Below are 25,954 nucleotides of genomic sequence, written 5' to 3' on the forward strand. Positions count from 1 at the left end.
AGCAGCAACAACAAAAACAATAGCTCATCATACAACCAGCTAGATAGCTACATTGCCATCCAGCCAACTCGCTCACACCAGCCAGCACCGCACATAGCAATACACTCGTGAAATACACAAAACCAAAAAAAAAAAACAAATACAAGTAGAGCGCGCGCCTCAAATAACCCCCCAACCCGAAGGAGAAGAGCAAAAACAAAAACTGGTGGAATGAAAGCAATACGATAGACGACGACGTACCATCCACCATCTTCATCATCGTACCATGGTGATGTTGAATAATTTCCAATGTATTATAACGATTACTTCCTTAATTATGTTTAATTAAATACAACTCAATTATAGGAAAAACAAACAGGCAAATGTGGAAGAGCAAAGCAGGCAAAAAGAGACAAATGAAATTAATAGAAATATGAATCTTTGACTTTGTTGTTGTTGTTCTTTTTTTATAGATGCTCTCTTCATTCATTAAGGTGATGGAATTATTAAGCTTTGTGTACGGTTTTCTATTGTATTAGCACAATTTATTTCTATAAGTTTTTAATTACCAGTATTTTAAAATCCAATTGTTTAGTTTTTGTTGTTGCTACCGCTGCTACAGCCGCTGATGTATTTGTTGGTGTTGCTATTGTTGTTGTCGTATCCATTTTGTTGCTGTTTTGTTGATTTCTTTTTCTTATTCTGCATTTGGCTCTCTTTGCACTATAGCCTTATTTATTTAGTTGTTGGTTTTTGTTTTGTATTCGTTTGTTTGAAAAGGGGGAAAGATTGATGCTAGCTCGTTTTATGTTATTTAGTTGCCATTGGATGGATCGTATTGTGTATATTGTATTTAATTATGTTTATTTCATTATTTTCAAGCAGCTCAAATTCATCACACAAAAATATATTTAACTTTTATTCGTTATTTTACTCGTACGTCATAAATACATCTCGATCCACTACTATTATAGCAAGCACTACTTGTTGTTGTCTTGAGAGAAAACAGAAAAAACAATTGAGAAATCTCGAAATCTCGTAGCAAGTACGTAAGATTATTTTAGTTCCATCACACTTTTATCTAGTAGCTATTATTGTTGGTTATCTTTTATCTTGATCTTTAGACAAATTATCTGCGACATTTTTTCTTTTAACAAAAATCAAAACAAAAGAGAATTAGAAATTTTGAATAGTGCTGAGAAATTCCCTTCTTTATTGGCTACTTTTCCATGCGAGTATTCGGTACACTCAGATATTGAGGCACCAGAGTATCTCACTATATAGATGCATGTATGTGTGTACATGAGTGCGCGATGATTGCTTCTTTCTTTTTCTCTCACATTAGTTGGTGTTGTTGCTGTTCTTCGTCGACGTTTCGTTAGATTTTAATATACTACTTTTTTCTTATTATTATTGACTTTTCTTCGGAATTATGTTTTCGCCACACTTTCATCACCGATTCTCCTATTTTTACATGCAATCTTGCATCCTTTAGAAATTCTTATTTCTTCATATTATTTTTTCACTTCCAATTAACATAAAAAATTTACTATAGCCGTCGTCGTTTGGGGATGTACACACATTTTTTTTAAACATGCAATGTTTTACACACTTTTTCCGCTGCCATATATAAAATTTTTTTATAGAACACATTTACACCATCTTCATCATGACCATCACCATTACTACACACAATGGTTGTATGCGTGCGAGTTGCATAAATTGTGCTGGCTTCTTGCTATTTTCACTTGTTTTTCTTCTTTTCTGACAAAAAAAAAATGATATATACATTAATTTCTTTTAATTCTTCTTGCCACTCGAGCATCTCCTGTGCCACACAGCCACACACTATTATAAAAAGAATACCAGGCGAAGCAATTCGATAGAATCGAAATCGCGTTGAAAATGTTGGATTGCCTTATTTCGCTGTCAATTTCATGTTTACTTGCGATATTTGTATGTATTTTGCACAACATACATTCAAATTTTCATTTAAATTTATTTATTTTAATTTTATTCACGAATTTCATTGGTTATATTGAATATTTTACGCGCTTTTAATGGCCGTCAAATGTAATAAAATCGAATTGTGAATAGTGAATGGGAAATCGACGTTGATGGTATTCGGTAATCGATTACTAACTCTATAAAACGACTACTTAAAAATTAATATTGTCTAGAATCGATATTTTATACAAAATTATCGCCAAGTTTGATAATTTTAAAGGGGAGTTTACACAGATGCTACTAGTATGAAGTCAAAGAGTACAAATAAATGTACCAAGTACGTGATTAATGATCGATTCGTGTTTCACAATTGAAAATAAAAAATTGTCAAGGCTACTCTTATCGTTATTCATATATTACGATCTCCTGGTTTCCACATGTGAAACACGAACTTAGAACTTGCTTTTTATCGATTTTTATTCGCTAAACTCGTACCTAATACCAGCCTTTGAAGAAAACTTATTTGATGCTTTGGGGTTTGCGTGTTTTAAGCATATGTTCAGGGCAATCAGCTTTAATTCTCAGTTTCTCCATTTCGAAACAAATAATTTCGTTGCGGCTAGAAAGGGAGGCCCTTGTCATAGAACCGGGCAGCACTCAGTGACAAGAGAGAGATGTTCACCACTGTTGTATCACAATGGACTGAATAGTCTAAAAACCTCTATAGCATTCAAAAGATTTTACCTATGCTAATCAAAATATTAAGTTGGCGCTCAAAGCACAGGATTCAAAATTTAAGGTGGGTATTAAGTTCGAGTTTAGCCGCTAAAATCGTAATTTTTTCACGATGACTTTTCTTTAACAATCCATTTTAAGGAATACAAACTTTGTAAAAACTTGCTTTGGGATATTCCCCATAAAGTTATAATGAAATCTGCAACAAATATGTATAATTTTATGGCTTTTTTCTGATTTAGTTTTCATTTTTGTGAAAAAATGACGATTTTAGCGGGTAAATGTTTAATACTCTTAATTCTGCGATTAAAGGATCTATGATGGAACAGAAATATTCCGATATTAATACACGAAGTTCAATGCGACTACAAAATTTCTTATTTTGGAAACGTACACTGAAAAAAGCATTCCCAGCTCCAAAGATTTTATTTTTACACTATTTTTTTGTATTGATCCCGAGGCAAGAAAATGGATACTTGAACTAAATCTCTTTTAAATTTGAGTTGCGTTCGTGATTCTTGGAAACAGATTTTTATTTAATCGTTAATTATCCTGTCATTACTGTAACTTTGTGAACAAATTGAACACACGTTATGCATGCCAGGTAAGTAGGAGCTGATATTAAATACCATTATTATCAATATATGGGATGAGACTCGAAGAAATAATCTTGTAGCTCATTCAACGTTTCTGATACAACATCCTTATAAATCCTGTTCCGACTGTTGGTGTGCTACATGATCTCAAGCATTTTTCGGGGCTGGCCGTTTCGACCCTGACTTCTCTGGGTTGAGTATGCTTATCTACCTTGGCTGTTAGTTTTTTACAAACTGTTGGAAATATCAACCAGATGGGCTCAAATTCATTTAATTTTGAAGGTAAAATTTTAGATTTGTTTTGTTTTTTGGCCAATTTTTATAATCTTTTTATATTCGGTTACTTTGAATTTTTTGGTCTACTTTTTAAACAATTAAAATGCAAGTTTTACTTCATTTTTTAGTTCAATCTAATTTCAATTAAAATAATTGTCATTTATCCTAAATATAGACAAATATGGATGCAGTCAATTACGTTGATAAATGATTTCAATACTGCACCAAGTACTTGATTCTCACAAATACGAAACTCTAAAATACCATTCTTTTAGAAATTTTATTTCCTCAAAGATCTTAAACTAAGTTCTCATTTAGAAAATTAAAAACCCCATAATTTAATCCGAGCAATTATTTATGACTTTTGAGCAGCAGCAGCTTGTTTTTCCTTTTTCGCAGCTTCAGCTTCTGCTTCCAACTTAGTGTATTTCTCAATCAATTGTTCAACATCGGGTTTGGTAAGGATCTTAATTTCTGTTTTGTCATTTACTCTTTGCAATGTGGCCATTTCAATCTTCTCCGCAGTCAATTTGGTTGTATCCAATGTTTTGCTCAAAACTTTGACAGCTAAATCTTTGGCCTGAGCCAGGGTAATTTTATCATTTTCACTAAGCTCTTGTTTTAATTGTGAAATGGCAGCGCCAAAGTTATTGCCAATACAAGTTGCCTTCCAACCACCATAATTTCCACTTGGATCGGATTGATACAATTGATAGCCATAGTGTTTGTCCCATCCCATATAGAGAATAGACACACCAAATGGCCTCTTTCCACCATATTGTGTATAGGCTTGTTTAATGTCACACAGATATGAAACCAATTGTTCACAAGGCATAGATTCGCCATAATTAAATTGGTAACGCTGGGCAATGATACGCAACTCATTGGTTAGGACATTGGCATCGGCAGTGATACCGGCCACCGAACAAACCATGTCGTTGTTCAATTTGTAAATTTTCTCGGCAAAAATACTTCCATCAAGTAGCTTATTGGTGTTGCGACATTCAGCGGCTAAAAGAATACCATCTTCGGCCAGAATTCCCAAACATGTACCGGCATGAGAAATGGCTTCCATGGCATATTCCACTTGGTAAAGTCTACCCTCAGGGGAGAAGATTGTAGTACGGGAATCATAACGGCGTGCCTGGAAAAATAAAAGTAATAAGTTTGTCAACAAGTAAAACAATTTTGTTATTCGTTGCCCAAAAATAAAACCAACGGGTAAAATTTGCAAATCATTGGGCTCATATGGAGAAGCACAATATTTGTCTACCATTATAATGTGTCGAAGAACTTATATTTTTACTCACCATATTGAATTAAATAATTTCTTTTCGGGCTTATTTTTATATAAACAAATCAAATTTCACCTAAAACTACAAACCACATAAACTTTAGATGAAATGAAAATTACTTGTCATTGCGAGCCGATTGTTTGCCAGAGTTGCTCTATAGTTGCCTTTTTCGTAGTACTCTGTAATACAACCATGTTTTACCATCGTCTTGTTAGAACCCTCATTATCGACATGTTCGGAGAATCCCTTAGAGGGCCTTTTCACTCGAAAACTCAAATAGTTTTTGAATGTCAAATAATGTTCATATTAAAATTGTATATGCACAATAATCCAACTTTTGTATAGGAATTTAAGATTTCTATTCAAAAGCAGATCAATTTAGGTTTAGAATAACCTATATTGCAGCCAATTACCCAATTATTACGCCAATTATCACAGACATTGGACTTATTATTAGTTATGTTCGAAGGCATAATCGATACTGCAGCTTGTTAATGTGATCGATGGCGCATCAGTCGATATTTTGTTATCGCCCACAATTCGTAGCTTTTGACCACATTGTAATGCGTCTTACAGACTATAAGTTTTTCTGGACGGAATGTCTGTGTTAGTAAAGAATCTTACAGTGTGACCTATCGATACGACAATTCGTTGATAACTAAATAATCGGTAAATGTGTTATCGATCCCACAAACATGCAGCAGTCTCGATTATGTCTTCGGACTTAACTTATAATGTCGAACATATCCCAAATATTGTTCGACACGACCACTGTCGTCCGGATAAACTTATAGCCTGCACAGCGCATAATGCGTCTTACAATTTATAAGTTTTTCCGGACGGAATGTCTGTGTTTGTAAAGAATCTTACAGCGTGTCAGATCGATACGATTTGTCGGCGATGACTAAATAATCGGTAAATGTGTTACCCCTGCCAACATTTTTTAAATTTGGGGGCGCTATTAGGTGCCCTTCTGGATACATTTAGAAGGACGCCAATAAGAACAATCAGAAAAAGTGAATTTTAAGATAATTGTAAAAGAATCATTGTGGTCAAGTAATACACGATTATTTAGATGCTTATTAATGTTATTAAACATTTATAAATTCTCATAAATATAACATTTATACGACTATCACAACACAGTTAACATATTTTTGTGCATTAATAAAATATTGATGTTGAGTTGTAGCGTCTATCAGCCAGCGCTTTTATTCCCAATGGAGGAAAAATATTTAAAAAAAACTATCACTTTATTCCATTTGGAAAGTAAAAAATTGTTCACCAATATACCTTTCACAATTTTAAGCGAAATAACTATGTTTTCAGCACTTCACTATCGTTTTTATTTAAATAAATTATAAGAAGCTAGTTGTGCTTGGTGTTTCACAAAATATAAAATGGCTCTTGTAATAATAGTGATGGCAAAATATTTTTATGGGAATAGTGATGGCAAAATACTACCACAGTTGGCGATAGTTGCAGTGTCACTTATGAGTTGGTGGTAGCGATGAGGAACTTTGAAATGCTGGCTGGGCAGTGCGATGAAAAGATAATTTTACTCAAGATAAATTTACTCAATTGATACGCATTATCTTTTTCATTTAGATTTGATTAAGATATAAGATGAATATATTCGTTTTCATTTATAATTTCATTTATAATTTTAGAAAAAGTAATTGCTAATATAAAGTGATTTTCAACTCGAAAACCGCACACAGTACCGTCCTTAAAGTGATAAACTATGATAACACTATCCCTTTTTTCGCAATGGAATTAGAATAGGTTTTAAGTTGGCGACACGCCGCTAATCGCTTCAGTACTCCGTTCTGTGCTTTTCGTCTTCCCAATAAACACAGGATGAGCGTTTTTCAAATGCAACACCTTTTCAGTTTGAGGGTAAATATCATTTTCAACATAAATTCAACTTGACTTGAAACAGCTCATCTTCAATACATCTTCGAATTGTTTGCGAATTACAACCAATTTGGCAAAATGTTGACGAAAACTTTGAAAATGTGTTGAAGATAATTGGAGAAAACTTTGACAAAACACTACCCTGAAATGCAACGAAAAAACCACATCCCAATAAACACAGGATGAGCGTTTTTCAAATGCAACACCTTTTCAATTTGAGGGTAAATATCATTTTCAACATAAATTCAACTTGACTTGAAACAGCTCATCTTCAATACATCTTCGAATTGTTTGCGAATTACAACCAATTTGGCAAAATGTTGACGAAAACTTTGAAAATGTGTTGAAGATAATTGGAGAAAACTTTGACAAAACACTACCCTGAAATGCAACGAAAAACCCACATCCCAATAAAAGGTAGGTACTATGTTCGGTTTCCGAAGCGAAATCCCATACAAAACCAAAAATGCGAAAACTACCGAAATATTTTTTCATTTGTGGTACTTTGTTTTTTTCGAGTTGAAAAACTGACATAAAGTGCATAGTCCCTAATTAGGTCGGCTTTAAATACTTCCATATGTTGAGATTAGTTAGTTTCAAAACATGGCGCCATTTGTAATGTGAATTAAGAAATAATTGATTTATTCAAATGATTTGTGTTAAATTAGAATACAAAAGTGGTTCGCGTTGTTATTTAAAAATGCAATTAGATTGACGAAATAAAAATAACGGAGTGCTATATGTATATAACATATATAACAGCATCTGGTTCTGTAGCCGTTTCTGCCACAGTAGCATCTGCCCTCACATCCCTGACACCCACAATTGCAGCCACTACATCAGCTACAGTGAACAACTCCAACATAGCACCCTCAACACCTGCCACGACCACAGTGGCTGTGACCGCAAATATTGTATTGCAACAACCAAATACAACGGCCGCCCAAGTAGTGAGTGGTCTCATTGGGGTGGCAGCAAATACTACTCCAACATTAGCCACTATTACTAATTCTTCAAATGCAATATCGACTGTTGCTGCCGTTAGTAATACAAATGCAATACTAATGCAATGGTGGTTTCACAATCATCCACAATAGTATCACCAGCAGCTGGATCGAATGTTGTTGGTCCCACCACTACAATGGCTTTAGCAGGAGCTACCGTGGGACTTAAGTCTGGTCCAGATATTACAATGACATTGAACCGTATAAATACGGCAGAGAATGAAGTTGATGTGGAGGAATGTTTACCAGGTGATGTTGTTAAATTGGATTTTGCTGGCGAAGAAGTGGCTGGGTGAAATTTTACCCCTAAGGAATGTCTTCTAGGAGTTTCCAATCGGCGACCGGTGCCCGTTGGAAACTCCGCCTATTACAACAGTACCATCATCGCTTCAGCCATCAGCAACAATAGCATTCCATCAGCGTCATATTGTAGAGATACAACCAGGCCACCATTTATCATCATCCCCTGCTAACTTAGAATTGACTAATGTTATGCAACATAATGTTTGCACAGAACACGAAGAAGTAGAAGAAGCTAATTGTCATAATACTGCAGATGTAATCGATGAAGATTTCTTTTTTAAAATATGCTTAAAAACGATTTCGTCTTATCGCTGTAAACCCAGTGCTTCTACATTCAACACCCATTTTTTTACAAAGAAATGAATCTTATATTTTTTTTATTATTTTACCGCTCCTCGTAATTGCTCCCTTTTCTATTTGTTAAGCGAGCTCGTTTTTTGTGTGTAAGAGGCGTAAATGAATGAGAACTGAACAAAAGAAATCTTAATGCAATTTTAATTTTTAATGGAAACAACATGAAAGCTAAATATGAGAAATGATAATTAAAAATTTTTAAATATAACAATATTAATGAAAGCTGATAATCCAGAAAAGAAAACATTGTGTTCTAGGGTCTTTAATTAGTGTATAAATGTACAAATTAATAAAAACTCATAATAAAATTATAATCGAACTTGTCTTATTTTTATATACCGGGGTATAGGTAATTGGGTGGTCTTATACGTTTTATACTTTTTAATATAAAATTAGTAAATTTTAATATAAAATTAGTAAATTTTTCTGAACAAAGTTATATCCAAAATAAATGTTTATAGTAAATAATTAAATAATTTTTATTTAAATAGCAAAATAATTTTCTTGTATTCATCATTTGTCCAAAATGATTGCGATAGGCTGGAATGAAACGATTTAATTTCGTTGTGGCTTTTAAATTTCAGTTAGCGGCATTCTTGCATTTTATCAATTCAAAACACTGGTTGAATTTCATAACGTGACTGAAATAGTTATTGGAACTTATACATTGGGAGAGTATAACATCCTTCAGTAAACCAGCCAATTGCTTCTCAATGTATTAATTTCAGTCAACGAAGAGTCTGGTATAGAACACTAACATCCCTTTGTGACGAAATATAAGTCGGGAACAGTGACTTTGGCTTAGGAACTACCCTTGAACTTGAGTTATGGGCTTAAGTTGGTTGTTCCCCCCGATGTAACAATATTGGCAAATGAAATGGCGTTATTATCCTTTGTGGGAACTGTGGTGGTGACCACTGGAGTTGAAATTGCTAGTGAGGCGGCAACAGCATGTGCATAAGTACACTCTTGTCCACTGTTAATGCAATGCGATTATGTAGATATTGTGGACACCAACGAATTAAGTTTGTTGCTGAACGAATTATGAACCCATTGCTGCGGATGATGTAAAAGATTGCATAACACCGGAATAATATGTTTTTTTGATGTGCGTTACAAATTGACGGTATCCATTTGGAAAAGCTGAAGAAGACAATGTACCACATGTTGTAAAAGCTGTTGCAGAATGTGGTAAGACACCAGGAGTAGAGCGGCTGGAGCTTTATTCTTAACAATTATTAGTGTCCAGTGCTGTATGAGATTTTTTAGCAAAACAATCCAAAAACTGGTGAAAAACACTTTTCAAAACAATTATCATGAATGCGTGTATGTAAACAATCAGCTGCTGCGTATGTATAAGTAAAAATAGTATGACATTTGGCGATGTTGTCAATTAAATTGCGGAGAAATAAACGCGGAATAGCTCCAAAATAGCGGTTTTCTTCGTTCGAAATGTATTGTCAACACTCTCATTTTTCAACGCGAAAGAATGGTTAAGTGAAGTTTTTTTCGTGCCAACAAACATAGTACCCACCTAAACACAGGATGAGCGTTTTTCAAATGCAACACCTTTTCAGTTTGAGGGTAAATATCATTTTCAACATAAATTCAACTTGACTTGAAACAGCTCATCTTCAATACATCTTCGAATTGTTTGCGAATTACAACCAATTTGGCAAAATGTTGACGAAAACTTTGAAAATGTGTTGAAGATAATTGGAGAAAACTTTGACAAAACACTACCCTGAAATGCAACGAAAAAACCACATCCCAATAAACACAGGATGAGCGTTTTTCAAATGCAACACCTTTTCAGTTTGAGGGTAAATATCATTTTCAACATAAATTCAACTTGACTTGAAACAGCTCATCTTCAATACATCTTCGAATTGTTTGCGAATTACAACCAATTTGGCAAAATGTTGACGAAAACTTTGAAAATGTGTTGAAGATAATTGGAGAAAACTTTGACAAAACACTACCCTGAAATGCAACGAAAAAACCACATCCCAATAAACACAGGATGAGCGTTTTTCAAATGCAACACCTTTTCAGTTTGAGGGTAAATATCATTTTCAACATAAATTCAACTTGACTTGAAACAGCTCATCTTCAATACATCTTCGAATTGTTTGCGAATTACAACCAATTTGGCAAAATGTTGACGAAAACTTTGAAAATGTGTTGAAGATAATTGGAGAAAACTTTGACAAAACACTACCCTGAAATGCAACGAAAAAACCACATCCCAATAAACACAGGATGAGCGTTTTTCAAATACAACACCTTTTCAGTTTGAGGGTAAATATCATTTTCAACATAAATTCAACTTGACTTGAAACAGCTCATCTTCAATACATCTTCGAATTGTTTGCGAATTACAACCAATTTGGCAAAATGTTGACGAAAACTTTGAAAATGTGTTGAAGATAATTGGAGAAAACTTTGACAAAACACTACCCTGAAATGCAACGAAAAAACCACATGGTTTTCAATATTACTTTGGACAACAAAGTTCGTGGAAGAAATACAAAAATGTGGAAATTTTTTAATAATCAATTGAAATTGCTTATAATAATTGGTAAGTAAAACTAAAACACGAAATGAAAACTTTAAGGAAGTCACTAAAATCAAATCTCTTTGCAGACAACTAAAATATTTGGATGCTGATTCTTGGACACATTAAGAGGCTGGCCGATGAAAAATGGCTTATCGAGAAGAGAAAGTTTCCATAAATCAAAGTGCAACCCAAAAAACTTGTTATTTATGCTTTTCCATATCAAAAACTACTGGATGATAATTCGCATCACATCGATAGTTTAATTTACATCGCATCATCGGTTTAATTTGTTATTTTGTGAATTGAAATTGCTGGAAATTTATTCCAATTATCTGGTCATCAAGTTCCTGAAAATTGCCAGTATTTTAATAACAACAATTTTGTAACACCAACGTTCTTGAGGAAATCACGAAGTATGTGGTCAGTTGGAAGAAATACAAATTGGTAAGTCAAAATAAAAAGTGAAATGAAAACATAATGGAAATCACAAAACTCGATTGTTTTGCAGAAAACTAAAATCATTGGATGGTATATTCTTGGAAGATGTCGGCCGATGAAAAACCGATGAAGGGAACAACAAAGAAAAGTTTTCAGAAAACTTACAAAGTGCAACCAATTAAAACAAAGTGCAGCAATTCCTATATCAAGAACTTCTGGATGGAAATGTGCATTACATCAATTTACATCCCGTCATCAGTTTGAATTTTGTGATTTCCTCTTGCTGGAATCTATTCTAACACACAAGCCAGCCTCGATAGTCATTATTTCAAATTGCCAGCATATTAATTAATAGTTATTTGACACCATCATTATGGAGGAAATGGAATTATACATGTAAAAATGTTTACGGTATTTAAAGTTGTATTCATAGTTTTATTTATTAATACGTTTAATAAGATAATTACATTTTGATTGGTATTATATTATTATTTTTATATATTATTAATGTTATTTTTAAGATTATTATGTTTGTTAACGAAAAAAATAATAAAATTTACAAAATCTCTAGAAATTTAGTATTGACTTTCAGTTAGAACTAGGATTGACTTTCATACAAATTGTGGTTTGAAAGTATTCGCAACAATGCTAATTTTTTATTTTTATCACATTGAAAACTGTTTGAGAAATTATTGAGTAGCGATGCATTTCAATTTGAGGATTACAATTGAGAAATTATTGCTATTGTGTTGAATTTTACTGTTGAGGTTAATGTCTGTTTTTTGTTGAGAACGCGATTTTCTCAACAATTTCTCAACTTGATTATTACCCTAATCCTTTGAAAAACTGTTTGAAAAATTATTGAATTTTAGTATTTTTCAAACGTTTGTGTTTATTGGGTTTGCTTTATGTTTACACACTTACCAGTGTTATCGACATCAGTGATTTTAAAATGTGGGTGTGAGCACCCCATTAGAATAAGTATGAGAAATCTTTTTGACAACTAATGTTAAGGTTTGTTTATTTTTTTATTTTGAATATAGCCGCCATTTACTTCAACAAGGACTATGGGGGATCTAATAAATGTAATTAAAGTTGGAAGGGTAAAATTGCTGCAGTTTAGATGACCGATAGTTGAATTGCTTGCCTTTGAAATATATTTTGCAGCTTTGCTTATAGTGTAAATTGTAATAAGGTAATGATTTTACGCGGAATTTAGTCCGCCCTTGTGATATGGCCTTCGAGAGGCTTTTTGTATCCCATTTGTTTAACATCTTAATGAAATAATAAATATTAATGTCCTTGGAAAACGTTCTCCAAGAGTTTTTAACTAATTGATTTCAAAACAAAGTACAAAATGTAACCATTTACCATAATTAAAAAACTTATCTCAAGGAGTCTTCATCCTGGCCACAAGCTTACGACCCCTGGAATGATATTTTCTCATATGGATAACATTTGAAGTGGGTTAACGTTGTCCACAACATATGGCTTTGGTTTATTGCCAGAGTCTTAATGATAGTATAACGAATCAAAGGTGTAAAACTTTCTCTTATATCAAGAATCAAAACTTTGTAGAATCTACTGTGGGCCAACACGAACTCTCATTGCGAAAGCTGGGAGCAAATTTATATTAAATGAATGAGTTGTATAACAACTTTTGTTGGTCCTTTGAAGACCATATCTCAGGGTCTTGGAGAAAACAATAACTTAAGCAAGGCGCCACTAAACTGCAGCTAAGCTACATATCTAATTATGGGAGTTCTAATATAATACTGTTTTATTTAGAATATGGAAATTTTAAAAAAGCTGGGCTTTGATTCTTCTAATCAATGGATATTCTACGATGAACGTTTCCATAAATTCTTTGATTTCTTTGCGAACAACATAACCGATGCAAATATATTAATGGAAACTGAGGTTTTGGACCATGAGGAATATATCAAACGGAATCAGTATTTAGATGCGAAGGAACGAAAACATCGTCTAGATGAATTGGAACGTGAATATAGCGGTTTATTGTCTCCAAACACTGTGGACAAAATCGATTCTCTCCAGCAGGAATATGAAATAATGGAAAAGTCCTATAATGAATACAATGAGTTGGTGGAAGATATGAGGTATTTCCAATGTTTTATACTCCATGTGCTGTGATTAACAATTTAACGTTGTTGTTGTTTTTTTAGAGATACTAAGCATCTTTTAAACTGTGAGTTTAGTAAACTAGAAGATCGCTACAATATTCTTAAAAATAAGGAAAAAGAATTGATGGCTCAATGTCATATGAAGGCGAAAAAACTGGAGGATAGCGAAAGTGAAAATCATAAGAAATGTGGTGAAGTTATGAAAACATTTTCTAAAATGGTAATGAACATATTTGTTAGACCCCCTATATAATCATAGTATCCAATCCCTGAAACGCAATACTAATTTTTTTTCTTTTCTTTTCTTTTAGCAATCACCCCCGTTATTTATGCACCAAATGCCTTTAGATCAATATTTTGCAAAGTGTGATTCATTTACCCAATACTTTTCCCTATACATAAAGGAAAATTTTAAAATTGAAGAATATATAGACATGGAAACAAGTTTGGGTGAAAGTCAAGAAACTGTGGAAAAGCTTGAGAAATTAAAAAAAGCGTAAGTACTAGGGATAGTAATGAGATGCACAAGGTAGACTTAAAGGAATTATTATTTTTTTTTAATTTAATTGGGTCGACTTTCAACAACTAGATTTTTAGAAAGTTGAATTTTCCACTTTTTTTTAATTTGGATAAATTGATATCGCCATTTTACAAATTTGGATAGGTAGACCTTCTCAACTTTTTGCCGACTTTCCTTTGAATTTTCCGAGTATCAAGAATACTTTTTGTTGACTTTTGAGATTAAGATTCCATACTTTCCTTTGAATTTTCCAAGTATCAAGAATAGATTAGTTGATTTCATCTAACAATCTTGGGCATTCAGCCAAAAATCCAATGTTCTTTAATTCCAAATTTTAGGAAAATATTGGGCTTTGTCCGATTAATTCCAAATTTTAGGAAAATATTGGGCTTTGCCCGATTAATTCCAAATTTTAGGAAAATATTCGATAGGGTTGCTGAACATCGGCTTCGACCAAAAAACCCCCTTCGGTCGAGCTCTACCACAGAGGAAGCCACCTCGAAGTAAAGCGAAAATGGCTATTTATCACAATGTAGTAATATTTATTATACCAGCATATACGACTATAAATTAGGTTTTGAATTAAATTAAAATTATACATTTTCTTTGCATGTAAAAAAAAAAATAAATATTGATTTTTATACTTATACGTTTTTTGTTAATAATTTCCTTTTTCAATAGTATCGAAAAATACACCCTAGCCTACATAACGGAAAAAGCTAAGAAAAATGCTTTACAATGTGCCATGGATGCCTTAAATGGTACCCAGATTCATGTTATCAGTCTATCCGATATGCAAAGAGAAACGCAAGAATTGATTCAAGCAAGAAGTCGTCATGATATTGCCAATCAAACTTTGATGCAACAAATAATCCATCAGATCCAACAAAAATCTCAACAAACTGTTGAACTAATATTGTATGAAAATACAAAACAAAAATTGGAAAGGGCTCTAAAGCGTCATGAAAATGATCGTAGTCTAACTAAAGTAATATCAGAGGCTTTATCCAATGCTGAACTCATATGGATGACCATTCAATTGGATATGGAAAAGAAACGTAATCGTTTTGATAATACCGAACAATTGACAGCAGATTCACAACGATGTCAATTGCGTATACAGCACATGAAGAATGCTCAATCAATGGGTATGTCAGAAGAGTTTATACAACAATTGGCTCAAATGTTGGGACAACATTTACATCAAAATTTACGCTGTGAAGTGAAAACTTGCTTGTATGAATATGAGAAATTTAAGCGGTTAATGAACTATTCCCTGCAAGGATTATTAAATCGAAAACCTTATGCCTCAGCTATGGAAAAATTAAAGGAGATGTATGTTGTTGAATTTCGTATGTTAGAGATGGGGTTTTTTGTTAATGTTTGTTTGTTTTTTCTTTTGTATTTTTTTAGTAATCGAATTGAGTCCATTTTACATCCGTTTGTTTATGATAGTCCCGTGATGGCTCCCATGTTTGAAAATGTCCATTATTTAAAACCAATTTTCAATGTGAAAACACAACAACATCGTGTTGATAAACTGCTGAGACAATTACGTACAGAGTTCCATGAGAATGTTACAGAGCGTTTGGTAAGTTTGGTTTTTTGGAAATACAACTCTTCTTATTTAATTATATCTTAATTATAAGCGCCTTAAAGCAAATTTTCAGTCACTATAATATTTTCCGTTTACAACGAAATGGCCCTGCGGGTATATAAATATACGAAAATTCATTTTAATCCAAGCGAAGTTTTGAAATAACTTGCCCATAAGCAAGTAACATATATGATATAGAGTGTGGACTTTATAATATATACTGCTGCGTTTCATTAAACACACGAATTGAGATTTCTTTAAGGGGATATATAGAAGGATTACATACATAAAGGAGCATCAATAAAAAACATAGACAAAATCTTTGGTACACCTTTTTACATGGAGCCATGTACGGAATATGGAGAAATAAAATTAAAAAAATGTTTTACAGGCTCACAAAATCAAATAGGGAGATTAGCTGTATATAAAATTGTTCGATATAGCTCATCCTAGAGAATTGCATAGAAAATTTTTATCTATTTTATTTATCCATAGCGACAACTTGAACGGAAAAACGCAAAAATTTAAGCACATCTCTTGGTTGGTTTCTTTGAAAACATCTGATCGTAACATGTTGTCGTATATTACATCAAGACGTATATCGGTGTATAAAAATAGTACAAATTCGGTTAATATCGGGTCTGTAGAAAATTTTAGGTAGTTAGGGGCATTTGAGACCATACATTAATGGCCAGTTTCTCATCCTCCGATTAATTTTAGCCGGAGGATAGACCTACGGTTAGTAAAATTTTTGTATGAGATCAGCTGTTTTATCGACACGATAAATAATAACAAGACATTGAGAAACCGGCCCTTAATATAAAGATTTCAAGTGAATTTGATTGAACCAAACCCCTCTCTCAGAAATACAATTTGTAGCATTAAATTTTAGATTTGTAGGAAATTTTTTTGTTTAATTTCTAGATTTCTGTCTAAGCGTTTAAGAAGATATAATCGGAATATCACTTTTGGTACGATTTCAGATCTAAATTCCGTAAATTTGTACAGTGGATGGGTATTGATCGAAATGGGTAATTTTAATTAAAATGAAAATAATAATATTTGCGATATTTAGTATAATTTATATATCCAAAAATAAATTAGTTCATGTTCAAACGGAAATTTTTTGCAAGATCTTTCTAAGTCATTGCTTTAAATGTACATCCAAAAATGGTCTTTTTGATATGGTCTTCATTTTCCCTTTACAAGAAGTTCTTTTGAGGATTTTAAAAATCCTTTGTTTTACTAATTTTTTTTCGCAATAAAAATAAATTTTTTGAATTTTTCTGTAAGTAAACCAAAATAAGAACAAATAAAATAGTGGGAGTTTTCAAAAAATATTTGAAAAATATACCTATTTATTTCTAGGCAGATGTGGAATTTGCGATAAAATACTTGCCAATATTATTTTTGAAAAAATAAAGAAAAAAAATTATATGTATTTGTAATTTTTTCCTTATTTATTTATTTAATGAAATCCGAAATACTGAAATAGCATCACATCGCAAGGACTAATATGAAATCAATGCAGTGGATGATTAAAAAGGTGGCTTTTGCCCTATGACAAGCCCATGTAAAATTCATTGCATCTGAGCCAATTTTGCACCACTTGCAGATCCAAGTGGTGCTTTTTTAGCTGGGTATAATCCTCACAACCCCTTTTGGATCTAAAATACCTCTAGCTTCTTTCTATGCTTCAAGAAATCAAGTCAAATAAGTCAAATCATGCACCGATATATACTAAAATTTAGCACAGCTTCATACGAGCCTAAAATACTTATAGATTTCAAATTACGAACAAATCGGATGAACATGGAAGTCGTAATTTTTAGAAGTCCAATCGGGAGATGGTAAATATGGGTGATATATCAAGACATGGACCGATATAGACCAAATTTAGCACAGCTCTTTACGGACCTAAAATACTTCTGGATTTTAAGTTTCAAGCAAATCAAATGAAAATTGAAGTCAAATCGGAAGATCTTTCTAATGGGGTTATATCGAAACATGTTGCGATATAGCCAATCTTCGAACCTAACCTGCTTACAGACAAACGACGAGTTTGTGCTAAATTTGCACCACGATAGCTTCATTATTGAAGGTTCTAGCGTGATTATAACAGACAGGCAAAAACCAGATAGATAGACAGACAGACGGACATTGCTAGATCAAGAATATGTATACTTTATATAGACGGAAATCGATATTTCGATATGTTACAAATGCAACTACAAACATATTATAACTCCATTACCATCCTATGGGGGTTAGTATAAAAATGGGTCTAAATTTTAATCTCGATGGAGGATTAAAATTTAGACCCATTTTTAAACGATATTCGTGCGTTATTTATTATAAACTCTTTTGCAGATTTCAAACTTTTCTTTGTTGTTCAACAGCAATATACCATTTATCCACAATTTTTTCATAGAAAGTCCTTATATCTCAAAACATTTTTGTTCTACCTTTATTACAGGAAAAAGATAAACTTTGGCGTTATAGCCAATTACTATGGATTTGGTTTCTTACTGAGCCCCGGCGTGTATTGCATGCAATTGAAGAAGCTAAAAAAGCTGCATCTAAAGTACCCCAAATGACTGGCATCAAAACTTTAGGAGGAATCAAACGTAAATGAAATTAAAAATGCATAAACAAAGTAAAACAAAATTTCATTAATATTTTTATTCTAATCGATTTAGATATTTTAAAAGTTGTTTTTTTTCAAGTATATAAAATAAAGTTAAAGCTATAAAAAATAACAAAAAGGAAAACTACTAATTGAATGGATCAAATAACAACGAATCCATGGATACAACCATTTCCACCCATACATTTATAAATTTGCAGTGTAACAATAAAGCTCTATACAGTGTATCATTTCAGAAGTGGACACCATAGTCGCCTATATATGGTCTACATTTGGGAGGTGTCCAGCTATGAGAGGTTAATTTTTATATGTTAATATAGCAAACGTATATAATTGTCCACTTTTGTCAGGTGTATATTTTTCAGAGTGTCCAAGTTTGAGAGGTTTCACTGTATATGGTGTTTAGAAATATCTTGATATAACCACAATATTATTTTAAACTTACGTATATGTTTACTACCAAAGAAAATGAAACCATAAGAATCCTCAAACCATATTTTAGTGAGAACAATATTGTAAGGTATGTATGTATATTGAACGCAAATGTCTATCAAAATGTATATCTGATTATATGTATATGAATGCTGTTTATTCCCATAAAGATGATCTATTGATGCTATAATGATTACTAAGGTTATTGAGATGAAATAGTAGGGGTATTCAATATGGAGTTAGTTGTTTGTGAATTGGTAAGTTTCTAAATACATTTGCCTTTTGTATTGAATTACTCACATTACTATATAGTTTGCCATGGAACACAAAGTCCTCAGAGTAAGCTGCTGGTGACCGCGATTGAGCCAAAAATAATCTACCAAAATTTAAGCCAAATTCTACCAAAAAATCTTTTTTTCAAAATTTTTTGACGAAATTTCCTATAGAAATAAAATTTTGACGAAATTTCCTATAGAAATAAAATTTTGACAAAATTTTCCATAGAAATAAAATTTTGACAAAATTTTCCATAGAAATAAAATTTTGACAACATTTTCTTTAGAAATAAAATTTTGACAAAATTTTCCATAGAAATAAAATTTTGACAAAATTTTCTATAGAATAAAATTTTGACAACATTTTCTATAGAAATAAAATTTTGACAAAATTTTCTATAGAAATAAAATTTTGACAAAATTTTCTATAGAAATAAAATTTTGACAAAATTTTCTATAGAAATAAAATTTTGATAAAATTTTCTATAGAAATAAAATTTTGACAAAATTTTCTATTGAAATAACATTTTGACAAAATTTTCTATAGAAATAAAATTTTGACAAAATTTTCTATAGAAATAAAATTTGGACAAAATTTTCTATAGAAATAAAATTTGGACAAAATTTTCTATAGAAATAAAATTTTGACAAAATTTTCTATAGAAATAAAATTTTGACAAAATTTTCTATAGAAATAAAATTTTGACAAAATTTTCTATAGAAATAAAATTTTGAAAAAATTTTCTGTAGAAATAAAATTTTGACTAAATTTTCTATAGAAATAAAATTTTGACTAAATTTTCTATAGAAATAAAATTTTGACTAAATTTTCTATAGAAGGAAAAAGAATAGAAAATTTAGTCAAAATTTTATTTCTATAGAAAATTTTGTCAAAATTTTATTTCTATAGAAAATTTTGTCAAAAGTTTATTCGTTGAGAAAATTTTGTCAAAAGTTTATTCGTAGAGAAAATTTTGTCAAAACTTTATTTCTATAGAAACTTTTGTCAACCTTTTATTTCTATAGAAAATTTTGTCAAAATTTTATTTCTATAGAAAATTTTGTCAAAATTTTATTTCTATAGAAAATGTTGTCATAATTTTATTTCTATAGAAAATTTTCACAAAATTTTATTTCTACAGAAAATTTTGTCAAAATTTTATTTCTATAGAAAATTTTGTCAAAATTTTATTTCTATAGAAAATTTTGTCAAAATTTCATTTCTATAGAAAATTTTGTCATAATTTTATTTCTATAGAAAATTTTGTCAAAATTTTATTTCTATAGAAAATTTTGTCAAAATTTTATTTCTATAGAAAATTTTGTCAAAATTTTATTTCTATAGAAAATTTTGTCAACATTTTATTTCTATAGAAAATTTTGTCAAAATTTTATTTCTATAGAAAATTTTGTCAAAATTTTATTTCTATAGAAAATTTTGTCAAAATTTTATTTCTATAGAAAATTTTGTCAAAATTTTATTTCTATAGAAAATTTTGTCAAAATTTTATTTCTATAGAAAATTTTGTCAAAATTTTATTTCTATAGAAAATTTTGTCAAAATTTTATTCTATAGAAAATTTTGCCAAATTTTTTTTTCTATAGAAAATTTAGTCAAAATTTTATTTCTATAGAAAATTGTGCCAAAAATTTATTTCTATAGAAAATTGTGCCAAAATTTTATTTCTATAAAAAATGTCAAAATTTTTTCTATAGAAAATTTTGTCAAAATTTTATTTCTATAGAAACTTTAATTAAAATGTTATTTCTATAGAAAATTTTGTCAAAATGTTATTTCTATAGAAAATTTTGTCAAAATGTTATTTCTATAGAAAATTTTGTCAAAATTTTATTTCTATAGGAAATTTTGTCAAAATTTTATTTCTATAGAAAATTTTGTCAAAATGTTATTTCTATAGAAAATTTTGTCAAAATTTTATTTCTATAGAAAATTTTGTCAAAATTTTATTTCTATAGAAAATTTTGTCAAAAATTTTCTATAGAAATAAAATTTTGACAAAATTTTCTATAGAAATAAAATTGTGACAAAATTTTCTATAGAAATAAAATTTTGACAAAATTTCCTATAGAAATAAAATTTTGACAAAATTTTCTATAGAAATAACATTTTGACAAAATTTTCTATAGAAATAACATTTTAATTAAAGTTTCTATAGAAATAAAATTTTGACAAAATTTTCTATAGAAAAAAATTTTGACATTTTTTATAGAAATAAAATTTTGGCACAATTTTCTATAGAAATAAAATTTTGACAAAATTTTCTATAGAAAAAAAATTTGGCAAAATTTTCTATAGAATAAAATTTTGACAAAATTTTGAAAAATTTTCTATAGAAATAAAATTTTGACAAAATTTTCTATAGAAATAAAATTTTGACAAAATTTTCTATAGAAATAAAATTGTGACAAAATTTTCTATAGAAATAAAATTTTGACAAAATTTTCTATAGAAATAAAATGTTGACAAAATTTTCTATAGAAATAAAATTTTGACAAAATTTTCTATAGAAATAAAATGTTGACAAAATTTTCTATAGAAATAAAATTTTGACAAAATTTTCTATAGAAATAAAATTTTGACAAAATTTTCTATAGAAATAAAATTTTGACAAAGTTTTCTATAGAAATAAAATTTTGACAAAATTTTCTATAGAAATAGAAATAAAATTTTCCGTGGAAAAAAAATTTGACAAAATTTTCTGTGGAAAAAAATTTTGACAAAATTTTCTATAGAAATAACATTTTGACAAAATTTTCTATAGAAATACAATTTTTACAAAATTTTCTATAGAAATAAAATTTTGACAAAATGTTCGAAAAAGCTCAGCTCAAAAAATGAACGCAAAGCCTACACCAGTCAACTCATCGAACATCTAAGGTATAATTTCTGAAGAAATAAAAAGCTTGCAAAAAATTAGCATTTCCGCCCTACTACAAGCCCATGTTAAATTCATCGAAAACGTTACAAATGTTCACTACTTCCTGATCAAAATTTTGCTATCGAAACAATTTTTTTCTGGAAGTTCCTATTTTGCACCACTTTGTTGTCATCAAAAGAACCATTTTTATTTTTGTATATTTAACCATGCTTTTATTTGTCATCCAATCATGTCGGTTTAACATTATTATTATTCATCCTTTTGATTTGAAGTCCTTTTATTAATCACTATTTACTATTTATCTTAAAGTTGATTTGTCACCATTCAAAAGAAAACCCATAAAATCGAGAAAAAACAGGGGATGTTGTCTTCGGGATGGGAGAAATAAACCATTACCAGTTATTGCTTTTGTTATGATTTTTCTTCCAATAATCAACCGCTTACCAAAGTAACAACGCAACGCAATGTTGCCATAAACATTGAAACCAAACGTTCGTCAAAATGGCTGGCAAAGACAGCATATCACAGCAAAAACAACGCAACACTAAACATCATCCGAAAATCTCAGTAACAGTTTGAAATGTTAATTAAGAGACTGTCAATAAAAGTAAGACACCCCAAGTTGTTATCCGTATGCAGACCTTCGACTTGTGTGCGAGAAATCAATGTCAAAATGTATTTGGAGAAGATGAAAAGAATAGGTAACTAAGTTATTGTTGTTGTGAATAACCACATTTGTTTGGCCATGTAGTTTTGGGACTAAACGCAACAATTTCTTATTTGATTGTTACGGAGAGTAAAAACAGAACGAAAAACATTGAAGTGATGACAACCATTCATACAAAGAAGTTAGAATATGGACGACAGGCTCCCAGACCATCTGAGGCACGCGACACGAACAAGAATAAAATGAATGAAATGAACAAGAACATTATTCGGATTCTGGTAAATATGTTACAACAAATTTAGACTATTAAACAAATCGGCAATTACAGGAGGTCAAATACGAGTGCAGAAATGAAATTTTTATGAATGGAAATACTTTTGGGTTTTTGAGTCCATACTTTCATAAATGCCCAACAGTATACATAGGGCATTTCCATAATGAAAGGGATAATTTGATAATGATAAGAACCAAAAACTTTTAATCGCTATTAGTTGAACACTTTAAAAAAGGGTGGCGTATGGGTGATGAATTTTACCTTAATCCGTGCGTTCCACGTACGCACCAAATAACTTTCCACTGCATGTAAAGTATTGCCAGTATTGGGTATTCTGAGTTTGGATGGGGAATTTCCATAAATTTGGGAATTTTTGAGGGGGAGTTTTTTGGTTTTTCTTTTCTAACAAAATTTTATTTCTATAGAAAATTTTGTTGAAATTTTATTTCTATAGAAAGATTTTGCCCAAATTTTGTTTCTATAGAAAATTTTGTCAAAATTTTATTTCTATAGAAAATTTTGTCAAAATTTATTTCTATAGAAAATTTTGTCAAAATTTTATTTCTATAGAAAATTTTGTCCAAATTTTCGTTCTATAGAAAATTTTGTCAAAATTTTCTTTCTATAGAAAATTTTGTCAATTTTCTTTCTATAGAAAATTTAGTCAAAATTTTATTTCTATAGAAAATTTAGTCAAAATTTTATTTCTATAGAAAATTTTGTCAAAATTTTATTTCTATAGAAAATTTTGTCAAAATTTTATTTCTATAGAAAATTTTGTCAAAAGTTTATTCGTTGAGAAAATTTTGTCAAAAGTTTATTCGTAGAGAAAATTTTGTCAAAACTTTATTTCTATAGAAACTTTTGTCAACATTTTATTTCTATAGAAAATTTTGTCAAAATTTTATTTCTATAGAAAATTTTGTCAACATTTTATTTCTATAGAAAATGTTGTCATAATTTTATTTCTATAGAAAATTTTCACAAAATTTTATTTCTACAGAAAATTTTGTCAAAATTTTATTTCTATAGAAAATTTTGTCAAAATTTCATTTCTATAGAAAATTTTGTCAAAATTTCATTTCTATAGAAAATTTTGTCATAATTTTATTTCTATAGAAAATTTTGTCAAAATTTTATTTCTATAGAAAATTTTGTCAACATTTTATTTCTATAGAATATTTTGTCATAATTTTATTTCTATAAAAAATTTTGTCAAAATTTTATTTTTATTATTTGTAATTTTTGGTCATTTTTATTGCAGTTAGTTTTATATTGTTCTATTCTCATTCTGTGTTATTATTAAAAAAAATAGAACTCATATTTACATAATTTTATTTATAAAACAAGTAAGGAAAGTCTAAAGTCGGGCGGAGCCGACTATATTATACCCTGCACCACTTTGTAGATCTAAATTTTCGATACCATATCACATCCGTCAGATGTGTTGGGTGCTATATATAAAGGTTTGTCCCAAATACATACATTTAAATATCACTCGATTTGGACAGAATTTGATAGACTTTTACAAAATCTATAGACGCAAAATTTAAGTTGGCTAATGCACTAGGGTGGAACACAATTTTAGTAAAAAAAAATATGGGAAACATTTAAATCTGAAGCAATTTTAAGGAAACTTCGAAAAAGTTTATTTATGATTTATCGCTCGATATATATGTATGTATTAGAAGTTTAGGAAAATTAGAGTCATTTTTACAACTTTTCGACTAAGCAGTGGCGATTTTACAAGGAAAATGTTGGTATTTTGACCATTTTTGTCGAAATCAGAAAAACATATATATGGGAGCTATATCTAAATCTGAACCGATGTCAACCAAATTTGGCACGCATAGCTACAATGCTAATTCTACTCCTGTGCAAAATTTCAACTAAATCGGAGTTAGAAATTGGCCTCTGTGGTCATATGAGTGTAAATCGGGCGAAAGCTATATATGGGAGATATATCCAAATCTGAACCGATTTCAGCCAAATTTAGCACGCATAGTTGCTATGCTATTTCTACTCCCTATGCAAAATTTCAACTAAATCGGAGCAAAAAATTGGCCTCTGTGGGCAAATGAGTGTAAATCGGGCGAAAGCTATATATGGGAGCTATATCTAAATCTGAACCGATTTGGCTGATATTTTGCAAGTTTTTCGAGACTAATAAAATATTCGGATGTACGGAATTTGAGGAAGATCGGTTGATATACACTCCAATTATGACCAGATCGGTGAAAAATATATATGGTAGCTATATCTAAATCTGAACCGATTTTTCCAAAATCAATAGGGATCGTCTTTGAGCCGAAACAGGACCCTATACCAAATTTTAGGACAATCGGACTAAAACTGCGAGCTGTACTTTGCACACAAAAATATACCAACAGACAGACGGACGGACAGACATACAGACAGACGGACATCGCTAAATCGACTCAGAATTTAATTCTAAGCCGATCCGTATACTAAAAGGTTGGTCTATGATTACTCCTTCTTGGCGTTACATACAAATGCACAAACTTATTATACCCTGTACCACAGTAGTGGTGAAGGGTATAAATATTTATTATATTATGAATGTTTTTTATTACATACCCAAAATCTCGTTAAAATTGGACTTCCCAGAATAATAAAATATTATTCTATTATTCTAATATCGAAATATTTACTCTAACTTTACGATCTGACCTCGTAGCCGAAGTCAAAGGAAGGACTAGAAATGTAAATATAGAAGCAACAGGCGGCTGGCATCTATTTCCACTCAATGACAAAACATTGAAATGATACAAAAGAAAGACGAAGCCAATGGTCTGTGTGTCTAATAGCACACCAGCTTGCAAGTTCTCAATATCTGTTGTGTTGATATCTTCGTTAAAGTGTGGTCTAACGATGCCATAGACACACATGGGGTGCTACCATCGTATGTGTGTTTGTGTGTGCGAATTACTCGTACATTGAGATTCGTGTATGAAAAACGAAGAAGATTTGACTGTTGATGTTAAACCGAAAACTTCTTGGTGTCTGCTGTATGCGTGTTTGTGTGTTTATGTTGTGTGTTTATGTTTGTGTTTTACGCCAAGCAAAGGACCAT

At 30.6% G+C, this 25,954-nt stretch overlaps 3 protein-coding genes across 4 annotated transcripts in view; 1 reads left to right on the top strand and 2 right to left on the bottom strand.

The window, feature by feature from the left end:
* The window catches only part of LOC142241606 (uncharacterized), a 44,499-nt gene extending 42,441 nt beyond the window's left edge, over positions 1–2,058 (bottom strand). Inside the window, exon 1 of the mRNA XM_075313391.1 lies at positions 549–2,058. Within this exon, the coding sequence (XP_075169506.1) occupies positions 549–647 (99 nt within the window). The 5' untranslated portion in view covers positions 648–2,058. The remainder of the gene's footprint in view (positions 1–548) is intronic.
* A 1,736-nt stretch (positions 2,059–3,794) lies between these two features.
* Prosalpha3 (proteasome alpha3 subunit) lies at positions 3,795–4,985 on the bottom strand. Its single transcript, XM_075310641.1, has 2 exons — positions 4,844–4,985; positions 3,795–4,677 (listed from the first exon to the last, which is right to left on the bottom strand). The coding sequence occupies exons 1-2, from the start codon at positions 4,844–4,846 to the stop codon at positions 3,889–3,891; spliced, it is 792 nt and encodes a 263-aa protein (XP_075166756.1). The 5' UTR covers positions 4,847–4,985; the 3' UTR covers positions 3,795–3,888.
* A 7,417-nt stretch (positions 4,986–12,402) lies between these two features.
* On the top strand, positions 12,403–18,436 carry dgt3 (dim gamma-tubulin 3). 2 transcript variants are annotated; one of them, XM_075312527.1, is made up of 7 exons: positions 12,403–12,489; positions 13,193–13,524; positions 13,591–13,768; positions 13,860–14,044; positions 14,750–15,403; positions 15,482–15,659; positions 18,142–18,436. In XM_075312527.1, the coding sequence occupies exons 1-7, from the start codon at positions 12,472–12,474 to the stop codon at positions 18,298–18,300; spliced, it is 1,704 nt and encodes a 567-aa protein (XP_075168642.1). In that variant the 5' UTR covers positions 12,403–12,471; the 3' UTR covers positions 18,301–18,436. The 2 variants fall into 2 exon arrangements, with proteins under 2 accessions (XP_075168642.1, XP_075168643.1); XM_075312528.1 differs by having other exon boundaries at positions 12,472–12,599.
* The last annotated feature ends 7,518 nt before the right edge of the window (positions 18,437–25,954 follow it).

Source organism: Haematobia irritans, chromosome 5 (assembly GCF_050003625.1).
Source record: "Haematobia irritans isolate KBUSLIRL chromosome 5, ASM5000362v1, whole genome shotgun sequence".
Classification (NCBI taxonomy): Eukaryota; Metazoa; Arthropoda; class Insecta; order Diptera; family Muscidae; genus Haematobia; species Haematobia irritans.